Raw genomic sequence first — 17,350 nt, forward strand, 5'->3', positions numbered from 1 at the left:
AACTCATTTCGATGTTACACTCATCGAGACTTTTCAATTGAGTACCCACATGGCATTTTTTATATATTTTATATATATGGTATTTGTGAAATATATAAATATATAAAATATACGAAAAATTGATGTGGATACTCAAATGAAAGGTCTCGATGAGTGTAACATCGGGATGAGCTTATATTTTAAAAAATGTCAATGTTTTACAAGATACAATGTCATTTCTTATTTATCGACATTTTTTAAGATATGAACTCATTTCGCTGTTACACTCATCGAGACCTTTCATTTGAGTACCCACATGTTTTTTTTATATATTTTATATATATATATATATATATATATATATATATATATATATATATATATATATATATATATATATATATAAATATATGAAAAATTGATGTGGGTACTCAAATGAAAGCTCTCGATGACTATAACATCGAGATGAGCTTATATCTTTGAAAATGTCAATAGTTCTCAAAATATGTAATTTCTTAATTATTGACATTTTTTAACATATAAGCTCACCTTGACGTTGCATACATCGAGACCTTTCATTTGAGCACCCACATGGCATTTTTTATATATTTTATATATATGGTATATCAAAATCTATAAAATATATGAAAAATTGATGTGGGTACTCAAATGAAAGGTCTCGACGAGTGTAACATCGGGATGAGTTTATATCTTGAAAAATGTCAATATTTCACAAGATACAAGGTCATTTCTTAATTATGTATCTAGAAATAAAAATAATAAAAAAATAACGATGCAAAATCTAAATTACAAGTGAATAAAATTAATGACTTAGTAGTTAGTATTAATAATAGTAAGTAGAGAAACTTTATACGACAGTGTAAAGTTAAGTATAGTCGAATAGTTTATTAAGCTACACGCCACGGTTAGGCGGCGAGATGTTAAAATGAACATGCAAAATTTATCGAGACTTCATTACTGTCATTTAACCATTCTGCTCTATTATATGTTATAACTATATGCATATACAGTTAGTTAAAGTTAACACTTGACTATATGATTATTAAAAGCTCAACTGCTCACCCCTAAATCATCATCTCGAGTTGATGATCTTGCCAAGTAACGCCCAGTATCCAGCATCATTGGTCCATCCACTTGGTACGTCATCAGCACGTGGGATTTTCGGTTTACGCCTCACTCTTACCCTTCCACTCTAGTTGTAAGTTGACTAGAAATAAAAAAAAAATTTTTTTTCTGGCAAATTTATAAAATATTGTCCTCCACTGATCCTCGATGATCTTTATCTTTACAGTTTACAGCTAGTGCTTAACTGAGACTAATCTCGATGACAAGGGAGTCATTCGCTTTCATTTATTATTAATATCAATAAGTTATTTTTTTATTCCATTTTATTCGGTTGTGATTTTTATTATTGTTTGATTTTTATGATTAGTGATTAAATAATAATAATTGTTGATTTTATTTTTTTTAAAATGGAAGAAAGTACAAGTGTTAATGAAAGTTCTAATTGCAATACTAATTTAAGTAGTAATAAATCTTCAGCTTTTAGTATTGAAAGGATTTTAAGAAAAGATCCTCCCGTTAATCAATTTATTGATTCTAATAATTTATATTCATTTGAATGTAAGTATTAATTATTTTTTTTTTTTAAATAAAGTTTTTTAAAATTAAAAAAAAATATTTTAATTTGATATTTAAAAAAAAATTTGAATTTAATTTAAAAAAAAAAATTTAAATTTAATTTTTTTAATTTAAGTTTGGAAAAAAATTGAAATTTTCAGTTTTAATTTAAGAATTTCTGAAAAAAATTATTTTTTAAAAAATTGTTTTTATAATATTGAATAATAATTTGTATTTTTTTTAATAAAATTAAATTTCATTGTTTTGTTAATGTTAAAGAGTTCTACATTAATTTTTTAATAACAAAAAAAAGTTTAAAGAAATTTTTAGTAAAATATAATATTGATATTTTCTTTAAAACTTTCATGGAAAAAATTTACGAGTGTTATATTTTTTGTATTTTTAAAATTTATGTAGCAATTTATAATTAATTATATGATTATGTATTGGGAAAAAAAAAAAAAATTTAATTGATAAATTTATAGCTTACGATCAAGAAACAAGATTAACGGTACCAGATTCATCAATGTCTTCAACAGATGAAATGGAAATTTTTGAAGATCCAGATATTGGATCTACTTCGTCAGAACCTGGAATAAGTTATGGTAAATTTAATTTAACATTATCATAATAATAATAATAATAATATTTCGAGCGAAAATTCGCCATTCTCACCAATATCCAATTTATTATGAGAAGTATTTAGGCTGCATTCGAAAATGCTCTATCTCTAGATACATTATTAAGAAATGACCTTGTATCTTGTGAACTATTAACATTTTTAAAGATATAAGCTCATCCCGACACTGTACTCATCAAGACCTTTCATTTGAATACCCACATCAATTTTTCATATATTTATATATATTATATATATGAATATATGAAAAATATATCAAAAATGCATGTGGGTACTCAAATGAAAGCTCTTGATGAGTGTAACATCAGGATGAGCTTATATCATTAAAAACGTCGTTAGTTAACAAAATGCAGCAGTCATTCCTTAATTCTTAACATTTTTGTAAATATAAGTCCATTCTGATGTTACTTTCATCGAAACCTTTCATTTGAGTACCCACATGCATTTGTCATATATTTTATATACATATATTATATATATATATATATATATATATATATATATATATATATATATATATATATATGTATATATGAAAAATATGTCAAAAATGCAAGTGGGTACTCAAATGAAAGCTCTTGATGAGTGTAACAACGTAATGAGCTTATATCTTTAAAAACATCAATAGTTAAGAAAGTACAGTGCAATTTAATATAATTGAGAAATTACCTTGTGTCTTGTGAACTGTTGACATTTTTAAAGATATAAGCTTATCCTGATGTTACACTCATCGAGACGTTTCATTTGAGTACCCACATCAATTTTTCATATATTTATATACATATATTATATATATATATGTATATATGAAAAATATGTCAAAAATGCATGTGGGTACTCAAATGAAAGCTCTTGATGAGTGTAACAACGTGATGAGCTTATATCTTTAAAAACATCAATAGTTAAGAAAGTACAGTGCAATTTAATATAATTGAGAAATTACCTTGTTTCTTGTGAACTATTGACATTTTTAAAGATATAAGCTCATCCTGATGTTACACTCATCGAGACCTTTCATTTGAGTACCCACATCAATTTTTCATATATTTATATACATATATTATATATTTATATGTATATATGAAAAATATGTCAAAAATGCATGTGGGTACTCAAATGAAAGCTCTTGATGAGTGTAACATCGGGATGAGCTTATATTTTTAAAAACTTCAATATTTAAGAAAGTAAAGTGCAATTTAACAAAAGTCATTTAATAAAGCAAAATTTTAATTTTTTATATTTCACAAGTCACGGCAGTCACATAGTGACTGCAAGATTGCTAGTTATGATTATTATTATATATTTTTTAAAAATTAAAATAATAATAATAACAATTGTATATCATCTACATTCACACTCGCCTTATCTAAATATAATTAATCAAAATCATAGTATGAATAATTAAATAAAATTGAAAGTAAACTTTCAATAAAATCACTTATACTCACCAGTCAGTCTAAATAAAATCTGGAGGATGTAAATTTTTTTTGCGGAACTCATTGAATACTATCAACTTTGTGATTCGTACCGCGGATGTACTTGATCCAAGAAAAGGGCATACTTTTCTCATAAAATTTATCGCAGGAAAAGGTGACAGTGAGTACAAGTACGCACGGCGTTTTTTGCTGAATTAATTCACAGTTTTAGAGATAAATTCCCACCCTTGAACGGAGTATTCCACCCGCGCTCCATAGAAGTAAAGCTACAATATCGTAGATCGTAGATCGTAGATCGCAGGAACCGAATCGAGTCGCGTGAATAGAAGATCTAGAGTATTTAACAAAGTACAGAAGACATAAGTAAAGTAATATAATAAAATATGAAGCATTCGTAGTTTGTAGCCCTACTTACGGCCCCTGGTTAGTTGTTTGATCCATTGCTTCCTGCAGATTCCACGCCTACTCAATGTTTTTGGTCTCACGTCAGTATTTATCTGTCTTGCTAATTTTGCCATGGAAATCCGGTGGTAAACTCCCTTGTTCCCTGATTAGATTTCGCTTAGATTCTGCAAAATAAAATTTAACATCTTATTAATTTTTTATTGTTAATCATCAAACAAATTCTACAAATTTAAAGTATAAATTTACGGCTTACATTATTTTTATTTTTATCCTCATAAATTAAAAGCTTTCCGATTTTTATGTTGAGGGTAGTATTCCAAGTTGTTTTGAAATAATGAATATAAATATTTACTTTTCCAACGAGTTCGCTTAATATATTGAGGATAAAAACTTCTAGGCACGCGTTTGAATTTAAGTAATCACTATACAAGTTTTTTTAATTGTCCGTTACGTTATATAGCAATTAATCAAAGTCTTTTTGACTTTAAAGATCTATTTATTTTAATAGTTTTTTTCTTTTTTTTTTTAAATTAAATATTTTATATTTTCCAACTTTAATAATTTTTATTTTTATTAAAAATTAAAAATTTTTAATTATAAAAATTTATATATGTTAAAAATTCAAATAAAAATTAATTAAAATTAAAATTTTTAAATCTAATAATTAATTTAGTAATTTATAAATTTTATTAGAAATTTATCAGTAAAAAATTGACAGTTTTAGATTTCTTAAAAAATTAATTAAATGATAGCATATTAATTGATAATTAATTAATAAGTTTTTTTTTTTTTTTTTAATTAAATATTTGATTTATTATTATTTAATATTTTTGAACTTTGATAATTTTTATTATCAATTAAAAATTAATTAAAAATTAAATTTTTGAGTCTATTAATTAATTTAGTAATTAATAAATTACTATAATAAATTTTTGTTTTAATTATAAAAATTTATATGTTAAAAATTCAAATAAAAATTAATTAAAAATTAAATTTTTAAATCTAATAATTAATTTAGTAATTTATAAATTTTATTAGAAATTTATCAGTAAAAAATTGACAGTTTTAGATTTCTTAAAAAATTAATTAAATGATAGCATATTAATTGATAATTAATTAATAAGTTTTTTTTTTTTTTTTCTAATTAAATATTTGATTTATTATTATTTAATATTTTTGAACTTGGATGATTTTTATTATCAAATAAAAATTAAATTTTTGAGTCTATTAATTAATTTAGTAATTAATAAATTACTATAATAAATTTTTGTTTTAATTAAAAATTAAAAATTTTTAATTATAAAAATTTATACAAGTTAAAAATTCAAATAAAAATAAATTAAAAATTAAATTTTTAAATTTAAAAATTAATTTAGTAATTTATAAATTTTATTATAAATTTATCAGTAAAAAATTGAGTTTTAGATTTTTTAAAAAATTAATTTAATGGTAGCGTATTAATTGATAATTAATTAATAATTTGAAATTTATATAAAGTTAAAGACTTTCTTAAGAAAAAAAAAAGTAAAAAATAAAAAAAATAAATCAGTTGAAACAAATTTAATTGACTGTGATTTAGCCGTCGCTTAATAACTTGCAGAATGACAATTTAATTAGAGCTGACGTTAAAGAGTTTATAATAGGCGCATCAAATATTTGTAGAATGCGTAAAAAGCCATCAATCAACGAATAATTAGGAGACAAGTTCACCGCAGCTCAAAGCAATTAGGTAAACTATAAGGCGTGGTGTGTTCTATTCCTGCACTTAAACAGTTTCAAACTCTTTAACATAGCTTTGACATGGAAAGAGAGCTTCCTATCACAGTAGAAAATAAGTAAATAAGTTCGCTTAATTATAATTACATTACTATTTCTATTACCGCAAAGAAATTGAGTTGTCACTATCGAAGCGATAAATAAAATGTATGTCCAATAAAACGAAAAGAAACAACAAGTTTAACGAGTCTTAATATACGATTTTAGACTTACACTTAGATCGGGAGTTGCGGTAACGCCCCGTGTTGCCATCAGCTAAAAAATCTTGAGAAATGCGACAATTACGTCGCCATCTGACAATTAGTAGCCAGTAAACGCTTCTTCGTAGCCCCTGAAATATTTAGCTACGAATAGTTTTTTGGGATATTTATTGCGTTTAGACATCGCACACATTTTAGCTCAGTCGGCTTTTAATTTTTTATTTATTTCTGTAACAAGGAAAAAATTGGGTAAAATGGTCCTTTAATTTTTTGGTATTAAAAAAAATTAATTAATTGATTAAAAAATTGTAAAAATATCAAATTAAAAATTGAAAAAGTATTTTTGGGATATTTATTGCGTTTAGACATCGGCTTTTATTTTTTTTTATTTTTGTAATACGGAAAAAATTGGGTAAAATGGTCCTTTAATTTTTTGTAACTAAAAAAATTAATTAATTAATTAAAATTGATCGAAAAATTATTTTTAAAAAATTGTGAAAACATAAAATTAAAAATTTAAAAAATTTTTTGGGATATTTATCGTGTTTAAATATCAAATACATTTTAGTTCCGTCGGATTTTATTTTTTTAGCGTGGAAAAAATTGGGTAAGATGGTTGTTTGATTTTTTTTAGCTAAAAAAATTAATTAATTGATTAAAATTGATCCAAAAATTATTTTAAAAAAATTTTAAGAATATTAAATTAAAAATTGAAAAAGTTTTTTGGGATATTTATCACGTTTAAGTATTTTAGTTCCGTCGGATTTAATTTTTTCTATTTTTTTAGCGCGGAAAAAATTGGGTAAGATGGTCCTTTAATTTTTAGTTATTAAAAAAATTAATTAATTGATTAAAATTGATTACAAAATTATTAAAAGAATATAAAATTAGTAATTAAAAAAGTATTTGGGGATTTTAATTTCTGTAATTTGGAAAAAATTGGGTAAGATGGTCATTTAATTTTTTGATATTAAAAAAATTAATTAATTAATTAAAAATTGATCAAAAAATTGTATAAATTTTAAATGAAAAATTGAAAACAAAAAAAATGAAAAATAATAGAAAATTTTCCTTGAGAGACAAATTTTGTTCCGCCGGCCAATTACCAGGGAATCTTTATCGCACCAGCGACATTTTTATACGTGTCTTGCACGTTGTTTATGTTTATATTTATCCGCCTTTAAATGACTCGCCTAGAATGAATAAAATAAATATAAATAAAACGGAATGAAGAGAGAGGGCCCATTTATGTGTTTGTGAATAACACACGTCGTGTCGTCTCATGTCTTACACTCGCCCGAAATGAAAAATGTCCCTCCAGCGACTCTTTGGTCCATCGAAAGACCGCTCTGGCTCTTTTTCTAGCTCTGCTCCCTAAACGTGTACAATATATATTTATATATTGCATTGAGAGCCTCATCCAGGGAATCAGCTTCTAATTATCCGCCCATTAATCATCTCAGCGGAAAAGAGTTAGTTTTTGTGTCACTAGAAACTCATCTACGATGACACATGCTCGATGGATCCTTTTTTTCACGGTTTTACATCGCGGTTAAAATCAATTTCCCATTTTTCATTTTTTAAAACAGATAGTTTTTTTCTGGTGAGTGAAATATTCTTGACATATTTTTACTCGACTACAAACATGTTGATGATTTATTTTTAATTTTGTTTCTAGAAAAAAAAAATTTATTATTATTATTATTAAATCAAAGATAGTTAATATTATAAGCCAGCTACCCGATCCAAATTGTTGGAGAATGACTAATTTTTCATTATTAATTGTTCACCATAATATTTTATTGGTATGAAGTCTCAATACCATCAGAGAAAATTTAGGTGACGATAACAATTAAAATTTGTTTAGATAATTATTTATAGAGAAAGATGTAATTTTTTCACTCAGTGTAACTGAATAGTAATTACGGATAGGTCTCGGATAGTTTAACTGGTAGAGCATATGACGCGTAACCAAAAGATCCAGGTTCGAGTCCTGGTCTGGGCTGTCCGAATTATTTTTTCAGTCACTGAAAAAAGTTACACTGAGTAAAAAAATTAGATTTAGATTTAGATTTTGTTTATTTAATGCCAAGGCACAGGCCAAATGGCAATTTCAATTACATAGTAAATACAGTTTTTACAAGAAAGCAATTTCTGTGAGTACATAATATAATATAATATAATATTGCACTATAATTAATTCAATTTATTTATATATAAACAAGGTAATAAAAAATCATATTAAACTTGGAACTTAAAGTATAAAAACAATAATTTTAAAATATAGGATTTTAATGTCATCAGATCAGATGATAACTCAGCATAATAATTTTACGAATAGCAATTTCTTCATCCTTACTTTAATCTTTGATTTTCAATGAATTAATTTAAATTTGTTATTTATTAGAATTTGTTTAATTATCAAGATTTAATAAATACTTAAATACTTCTTTTTTGAAGACTTGTAAGCTACTCGAATTTACAATTTTGCGTGGCAAATTACATCTTTCTATAATAATAATTGTCTAAACAAATTTTTCTCACCTCCGGGCGGAAAGCGTCAATTTTCCTCCCGCTGCGCTAAACGAAAATGCCGCTTTCCGCCTCCGTCGAGGAAAAAAATAGTATACACACCACGGGCAGTAAATAAGAAAGCCTCAGATCACATGTTTATTGACCTCGGCTTCGCCTCGGACAACAATTACATGTTATCTGAGACATTTCTTATTTTACTGCTCTAGATGTGTAATATACTATTAATTGTTATCGTCACCTAAATTTTCTCTGATGGTATTGAGACTTTATACCGATAAAATATTATGGTGAACAATTAATAATGAAAAATTAGTCATTCTCCGACAATTTGGATCGGGTAGCTGGCTTATAATATTAACTATCTTTGATTTATTAAATTTAAAAAACACCGATCTTCATATATTAAATATACATTATTATTATTATTATTATTATTATTATTATTATTATTATTATTATTATTATTATTATTATTATTATTATTATTATTATTATTATTATTATTATTATTATTATTATTATTATTATTATTATTATTATTACACCGTAAAAATTTTTGGAGCGAATTCTTCTTTTTTTTTATTAAGGTACTACCCTCGCCAGAGTCGTTTTCTTAGGATTTTTTTAAAACTTTGGCAGATTAATATCTATATAATTCTGCATCGATTGGCGCAATTTAAGAATTTTTGACCATCTAGTTTCCGAGATATTTAATTTCAAAGTTTGAGTTTTGAACGCTCTTATACATTACGGTATACGGGATATCGAAAAGTTTACCTACAAACATTTTTATATCTTAGAAACTTTTCTTAGGATCTTTTTAAAAAACTAGAGTAACGTTAACTAACAACTAAACAATTTAAAAAAAAAAAATCATTGATAATTACCACACAGTTTCAGAGATATTTATTAATAAGTAATGAAAAATTTACCAGACTTTAGCCGAGGAGGGGATACGTTAATAAAGCTGTGGCAACAGCGCAAGTTTTGTGAGCCGCAAAAGAAGTATGAGACGCGCATGCGCTGACAAATTTGAAAAGTTTAATTTACGTTAGGTTTAATATTATAGTTATTAATTTTATTTATTTAAAAAAAATAACAATGATTATTTTATGAAAATAAGTATTTTTCTATATTTATAAAAATTCAAAAAGTTATCAATTTTAATATAATAATATTTATTAATCTTTCATAAGTTATAAAAATAATAGTCAGATGAAAAAATAAAAAAAATACTAAAATTTAAAATCAGTTAATACATCAACATAAAAAAATTAGTTACTGATTTTTCTGAAAAAACAAAACATTATTGTCAATTATTTTTTTTCTATTTGTTATTTGCATTGTTATTTTCATATTTGCTAGAGATTTCTGTCGTTTTTCAAGGACTTTTTTTATGAATCGTCCTTTATAAGTCAATTTTTCAGACATTGTAATTATATTTCTGAATAAATGTATGTAAATAAATAAATAAACGCATGTGTCAAAACAGAGGTTAGTCTACAGTTAGTCCAAAACACTACAGTATAACCACTATAAAATGCCTCAACGCTCACGCAGTGTTGCCAGACTTTTCAAACGATCAGTTTCTCGTTCGTGATTGGCTGAAATAAGTACATAAACAGCAAAAAGTTTTAAGCTTGTCAATAATTACTATCCAGTATGTGTACCATACATTCTAGCATAAACTTTTGACGACGGAAGTCGCGAGGGTAATACCTTAAATGAAATAATAAAAAATTTTTTTTTTGCCCTCCGGGCGGAAAGTGGCAACTTTCGTCCCGCTGCGCTAAACAAAGTTGCCGCTTTCCGCCTTCGTCGAGCAAAAAAATAGTATACACTCCACGGGAAGTAAATAAGAAAGCCTCAGATCACATGTTTGTCAACCTCGGCTTCGCCTCGGCCGACAATTACATGTGATCTGAGACATTTCTTACTTTACTTCCCTAGGTGTGTAATATACTATTATTAAGTGCCGATCCCATCTTTTTCTCGCGTCGCACTCACGGCGAGAAACGGTACTATCCTTGTTGCACTCGTGATGATAAAGCTAATTGCAGTTTTATGTTTTTCTCTTAAACAAATGAGAATTTCGAAAAAAACGCTCAGCTATAAAATAGATAATTAAAAAATCTATTACGTAGCTGAGCGTTTTTTTCGAAAATCTTCTTTGTTTAGACGAGAAATGAAAAGCTGCAATCATAGGGACCGGCTCTTAAATAAAATAAAAAAAATAAAATAAAAAAAAAATTGAACCAATTTTAAGTTTAATGTAACTCTAACTAAAATAAAAGATTTTTTATAGAAGTTTGTACCAGCAGCAGCGGTAATATAAACCCCGCGATAGATCCCAGTGATAAAGAGATTACCGAAAGAAGTGGGAGCGTAACCAGTGAGGATGATAAGAAAAAACGACCGCGTACAGCGTTTACTGCCGCTCAAATAAAGTCTCTGGAGACTGAATTCGAGCGGAGTAAATATCTGAGTATTGCTAAGAGACTGCAACTGAGCAAGAGTCTAAAACTCACAGAAACTCAGGTAATTATTCACAAGTTTTTACATTGCAAAATAATTTATTAATGTCACTGCTTTTTATATTTAATAGTTGATTTTAATTAATTGCGGAGTAAAAAAGCGGACGACAGTCGCCAGAGAAGGATAAAAAGGCGAGACTGCATATGATGCGTTAGTTATGACTTAGGATTATTAAGTTCGTTAATTAACAAATCAACACTTGAGAATTTTTTGAACACGCTGTTTAAGAATTTTAAGAATTTTTCATCTCATTTATTAGCTTTTTTTTATTCTTATTATTTTTTAAAAATTACTCACGATCTAAAGAAGGGTCCTTCCGCTCCAATCAATTTTAATTTACAAATAAAATTTTTAAATTAATAATTTCTTATTTTAGAAATAAGAATGTATACTTTAACAACCGGAAAAAGCTTCTGAAAAATGACAAGACATTATATAAATTAAAAATGACAAATGTCTTTCACAAAATAAAGTAATTTTGTTTTATCTTTAAAATTTAAATACCTGGCTTATTTTTATTTGTATTGAACAATGAAAATTTATGGATTTCTTAGTACAAGGGCTTATTAATAATGCTCGTCCTTTCTTGTTCTCCTTTCTTCTGTAATTCTCGAGGGGTTTTAGAGTCATTAGGTCAATACTGCATGAATTATGGCTGCATATTTACTTACAGAGCCACATGTGTACCGCTCATGCACTGGCGCCATTCTTCACTTTATTTTTCATATAATTAGAAGAGTCTAGGGCTTCTGTCTACGATCAATTAGCACCTAACTACCCTTTAAACTCTAAAACAATGATAATACGCTGTAAAAAATTATGTCTTTTTTTTTTTTAGTGGAAAAAATCGAGTTTTTATCCATTTTTGTTATAAAATCGGGAAGATAATTAATTTACTATTAAATTAGGAGATTTTTATCAATTTTTGTTTTAAAATATAATAAATAAATAAATAAAATCGAAAAGATAATTAATTTACTGTAAAATTGGGGGAAATTATGAATTTTTATCCAAGATTTTAAATTAAATTAATTTTAATTTGCTGAAACAAGTTTTAAATCCAAAAATTAATGACAAATACTTCAATAAATTTTTTTCAAGTTTAATTTTGTAAATATTAATTTAATTTTTTAAAAATTTGATTTTAGAATATTGAATTAAATTTTTTTTTTTATTTTGGGGATAAATTTTGAGGTAAAAATTTAAAAACAATAAATTCTTAAAATTACTACGTTTAATTAAATAAAATTAATTAATTAAATTTAATTTTTAGAATTTTTAAATAAATAAATTATTATAGAGAAAATTTATATAAAAATGTTACTTGAAAAAATTATAAAAAAATATTAATGCAATTTTTTAAAAATATTAAAAATTTTTTTCATAAAATTAAGAAAAATTTTTAATTAATTTTTAAATTTCTAAATACGTATTTTGTCATTTTTAAACTGATATAAATTTTTTTTTATTTTTATTCAATAAAAAATTCACTCCAAAAATTTTTACGGCTTAATGATAATAAAATATTTATGCAATTTTTTTAAAATACGTAAAATTTTTCATATCAATCTAAAAAAATTTTATATTAATTTTTAAATTTCCAAAAATGTATTTTGTAATTTTTAAACGAATAAAAATTTTTTTATTTAATAAAAAAAATTAAGAATTTACTCGATAAAATTTTTACAATGTAAAAACAAAAAATATGCCTTGGCATATAAATTAAATAAATAAATAAATAAATAAAAAAAAGTCCAGAAAAAATTTAAGAGCGAAAATTTCTCTCAAAAAATAAAACAGACTACAAAAAAAAATTGGTCTTAATACTCCAATAAATAAAAAACTTGAAAGCTCTGAAAAGTAGCGTAAAATTCAGTCTTTCAAGCCGGGACATAACTGTCACAATATTTCTCAGAGTTAACGAGCCGCGTTCGCCACTCTCGAAGCTTTTGACTGGCTCCCACCCCCGCGTGAATAAAAACGTTTATTTTAATGTCATACTACGATAATTAAGACACACAACACGCATTTGTCATGCCATTATTTTTTGCCCGAACATTGAAATTATTTTTTAAGAATTTCCGAATAAATATGAGAATCATTTCCTACCACTCAAGTGCTTCGGTAGCGCAGTGGGCAGCGCGTAAGTCTCATAATCTTAAGGTCGTGAGTTCGATCCTCACCCGGAGCATTATTTTTGCCTATTTTTAGCAAAATAAATCATCAATTTTATCATTTAAATGATATTTTTACACCCAAAAATAATCTTAAGGTCGTGAGTTCGATCCTCACCCGGAGCATTATTTTTGCCTATTTTTAGCAAAATAAATCATCAATTTTATCATTTAAATGATATATTTACATTGTCTCATGACTTATTAAAGCCATATTAAAGCAAATTTTTTTTTTTTTTTTTTTTTTTTTTTTTTTATTGTTTAGATTAAAATTTGGTTCCAAAATCGGCGAACCAAGTGGAAACGCAAGTATACTAATGATGTTGAGCTGTTTGCACAGCAGTACTACTCCAGTCTAGGCATACCAGCGCCAAGACCTATTTTTGTTGGTGATCGATTGTGGTAAGTTTAGTCTCTTACTCAATGGATAACTCTTCTCTGCTGTTACTCACTGAAATTAAAATTTATTTAACAGGCGAGACCAGTGATTGCAGTTTCAATCGGCTTAGCGAAACGAATGGAAATTTTGAAAAAACGTTTTTAGAGATAATAGATAATTTAATAAACTATTTCACCACAAAACGTTTTTTTCAAAAATTTCATTCGTTTCGTGAAACCAATCGAAACTGCAATTGATCTGCTGTTGGGAGTGCGACAGAGATAGTTTCGTTGAACTCCGTGAGAGCAAAGCGAGAAAAAGATGGTCTCGCCTGTTAATACACTAGTCACAATAATTAAGACATATAAAAAAAATTTTAATTTCTGAGTAATTTTCAACAAGCTGTACGGCTGTCCAATTTCAAAACACAGTAACTAACATTTAGAAATGTTTTTTAATTTTTCTTATTAAAAAAAAGTTTGCTTGCCCAATTGATGTAAAATTTTATTTATGAATAGAAAATACTTGAATATAAATATTTTTAAGAAAAAATACTTGAAATTAAGGTCTAAAAGTTATAAAAAATGCAGTAATATTCAAAAATTTTGAAAAATCCAAAAGTGCACGCCTCATAACGCTCATTCATTTCTTAAGAAAAAATAAATTGTGTAACTGATAAATAAAAAGAAAATTATAATTAAGTAATTTCTTACAGAGTACTTTTTTTTTTTAAATATCAGCGCCCTTTTTTCTTGTTATATGCGTACGCAGTCTAAAAAAATCTAGCTTTATCAAGTGGCGCCATAGTTTTCACGTGACAAATAAGAAAAATTCGTTTGTCTTTGTACGGTTATATCGTAATAAATTTTAATAAAAATTCAATTTAAAAAAAAAAATACGTAAACTAGGCTACTGATATGAAATACGGACCAGTTCATCGCATTCGTAAACTAATAAAAAGGTCCGGTCTTGAAATATCAGTTTGTTCGGCAGTAATCATTAGTACATCAAAATGGGGGTGACATCCGAACGTCCACGTAAAATTTTTTTCAAAACGTTTTTTTTTTTTTTTCAAAATAGCAACAAGAAATGATTTTAGAAAGTAAAAAGTGGTTTGATTTAAGTGATTTCTCCGTGTACATCTACCTATATTATTGTATAAGTGAAATATGGTTGTGATAGAGACATTTAAAGATCACAAAATTGATTGACCTTGACGAGTCGAGTATAAAGCACAACCTCACGCGCTTCGCGCTATGAGGCACGATGCAAAATTTTGCAGTTACTGTGTTTTAAAATTGGGCAGCCGTGTAATTCGGAGGAAAATTATTGTACAGCAGAACGAAAAAAGCAAATTGTAGCTCCAAGTGTCTAGTTTTCAGATCTGACCATAAAAATTTTTTATCGTGTTTGGTTCTGGAGTAATCCTAAAGAAACTACCAAAAAAAATTTTTTCCCATAATTTCACCTAAAAGCTCTTTCAGAAAAAAAGTTATTTTAAACTTTGATAATCAATAACTTGGGAAATAATGATCGTATAAAAAATCAAAGGAGCGTTTTGAAAACAACACGATATTCTCTATGAGATACTTTGAATAACTTTTAGAGAAAAAATTTTTTTCGAAGCGAAAACTTTGACTGAAAAAAAGATAAACATTCGCATTAATTAAGGATATTTGGATAACTTGGTATAACTTTTGATAAAAAGAATGAACGAAAGATGTTGTCAGTAATTTTTCAACCTTAAAGTGTCCTGGAAAATCTCTGAAAATTTAAAGCGCTGCGATTTTTTTCTTCTTAGTGCCCCGAAGCTTCAAATTCAATGTTTTCCCAAAAATCACCATTACAAGCAATTTTTCGATTTTTATTCGTTTTTTCATTAAAAAAATTTTCTTATCCTCGAAAATCTTTGTGTCTTTGATCAAATAGATCGATTTTTTAAAAAAGTCTGAAAAAAAAAATTTAATTACTATTATTAATATTATTATTATAAAAATTTTTGATATTATGGAGTAAGTTAAGTACAATGACTTATTTTTTATTGAATAAATAAAATTTACTTGAAAAATGATCACTGTTCCAGGTTTTTCAATTACCCTGGACAACCACAAGCAGCAACATCACCGTTGCTACCATCACATGTGAACCCTCTAGCACTACCACCGTCTTTGCCAATCGTCCAGCCCTTACCGACAAATCTTCCAGGACAATCAATGTATCAAAATGTCCCGCATTCGATAAACTACCTAACGCATTTGGACTATCGACGGCAAAATACGTGAAATAATATCAAATTTTTTTTTAATATTAAATATATATATATTCAATAACAATAATCACAATTATTATTAAATTGACTTATATTTTTTCAATTGTGCATTTATAATTAAATACACTGCCGTGATTTCATTTTTTATTTACTCCCTTTTTTACTTATTTAATTAAGAAAATATATTTTAAAAGAAACACCTTGGAAATTTTTACGGAGGAACTCAGGAAAAATTAGGAAAAGTGAAGGCTAATTAATTCTATCGACTCCTAGAATTTTTTCGTCGTTGGCTGCTTGGTCTTTCACGATTTTAGCGTATCTGTCGTCATCGAGCAAGTCTTCTTCATCCAGCATCTCTTGCATTTTTTTTTTGTACCTGAAAAATATAATAAAATGATAAAAAATTTTTTTTTTTTTTAATTGTAAGTATTAAAAAAATTTTATGAGCTTTTTTAATATCTTACATTTCACTGTCGTGATTATTTTCTTGGTTCCGACATTTTTCTAATTTTTTTTCAAGGGCTTTAACTATTTCCTTATTAGGTATTTCGATACTTTTAGCCATCGATCGGGTTTTTAGTTTAAAAATTGAAAAAAAAATAATATTTTTAAAATAAAAAAAAAGGGGAAGGGCTTTTACTATTTCTTTATTAAGTATTTTTTTTATTAGTTATTAGATATAATGTAATAAAAAAAAATTAGGAAAACGGTTGACCCTGAAGGCCATCCTTGCAACTTCCCGCTAATTCCATACTTAGGCGCTTAAAATTGCACCAATGACGTTTTTGAGCTCTTCGAGCTCAAAAATACAATTTATGGGTTATTTTGAGCTCTCCGAGGTCAAAGAGATTGCTTTCCTATGCTTTTGAGCTCTTCGAGCTCAAAAGTCTGATAGAGATTTGATAAGACACTATTTTTTGAATTTTTAAACCGCAATAACTTTTGAATGAATAAACCGATTTTTACGCGGTTAGAAGCATTCGACGCAGTTTTTTAAGCCTCACAAAGAATCTTAAATTTTGAATTGATCGCGCTAGGAATTTTGGAGTTATTCCGAAAAAACACATTTTTCGGTTTTCTTTCGTTCACGATATCTCTCGAACGAATCAACCGATTTTGACCGGACTGATGGCGATCGACGTGGTTTTTTGAGATTAAGAGCTGATTAGTTTTTGGAATTGAACCTTTAAGCCGTTTAAAAGTTATTCCAAAAAAACCACATTTGAAAAAAATTTTTTTTTTTAAGTTTTTTTAAGATTTCTCAAAATCTATTGATCTGAATCGGTCCAAATAGTTTTCAAAATCTAAGTTTAGTCAAGCCCTTTCAAATGGCACCAACCGCGATGAAATCGGTCAAGCCGTTCAAAAGTTATAAGCGGTT

General features: G+C 26.5%; 1 protein-coding gene, 1 long non-coding RNA gene and 1 other non-coding gene across 4 annotated transcripts; 2 read left to right on the top strand and 1 right to left on the bottom strand.

Moving 5' to 3' along the window:
• Positions 1 to 1,072: 1,072 nt before the first annotated feature.
• LOC123262397 lies at positions 1,073 to 11,976 on the bottom strand. Its single transcript, XR_006508937.1, has 8 exons — positions 11,652 to 11,976; positions 11,445 to 11,560; positions 7,369 to 7,751; positions 7,184 to 7,270; positions 6,091 to 6,305; positions 4,112 to 4,265; positions 2,111 to 2,210; positions 1,073 to 1,207 (listed from the first exon to the last, which is right to left on the bottom strand). It is a non-coding gene; the product is annotated as an uncharacterized LOC123262397 (long non-coding RNA).
• LOC123262389 (barH-like 1 homeobox protein) lies at positions 1,199 to 16,027 on the top strand. 2 transcript variants are annotated; one of them, XM_044724573.1, is made up of 5 exons: positions 1,199 to 1,623; positions 2,106 to 2,225; positions 10,921 to 11,150; positions 13,587 to 13,723; positions 15,784 to 16,027. In XM_044724573.1, exons 1-5 carry the CDS (start codon positions 1,473 to 1,475, stop codon positions 15,980 to 15,982), a joined length of 837 nt encoding a protein of 278 aa, XP_044580508.1. In that variant the 5' UTR covers positions 1,199 to 1,472; the 3' UTR covers positions 15,983 to 16,027. The 2 variants fall into 2 exon arrangements, with proteins under 2 accessions (XP_044580508.1, XP_044580507.1); XM_044724572.1 differs by having other exon boundaries at positions 10,918 to 11,150; positions 15,784 to 16,026.
• On the top strand, positions 13,266 to 13,338 carry Trnam-cau. The gene has a single exon. It is a non-coding gene; the product is annotated as a tRNA-Met (tRNA).
• Positions 16,028 to 17,350: the final 1,323 nt, after the last annotated feature.

The sequence above is a fragment of the Cotesia glomerata genome, linkage group LG4 (assembly GCF_020080835.1).
Source record: "Cotesia glomerata isolate CgM1 linkage group LG4, MPM_Cglom_v2.3, whole genome shotgun sequence".
NCBI classification, from domain to species: domain Eukaryota; kingdom Metazoa; phylum Arthropoda; class Insecta; order Hymenoptera; family Braconidae; genus Cotesia; species Cotesia glomerata.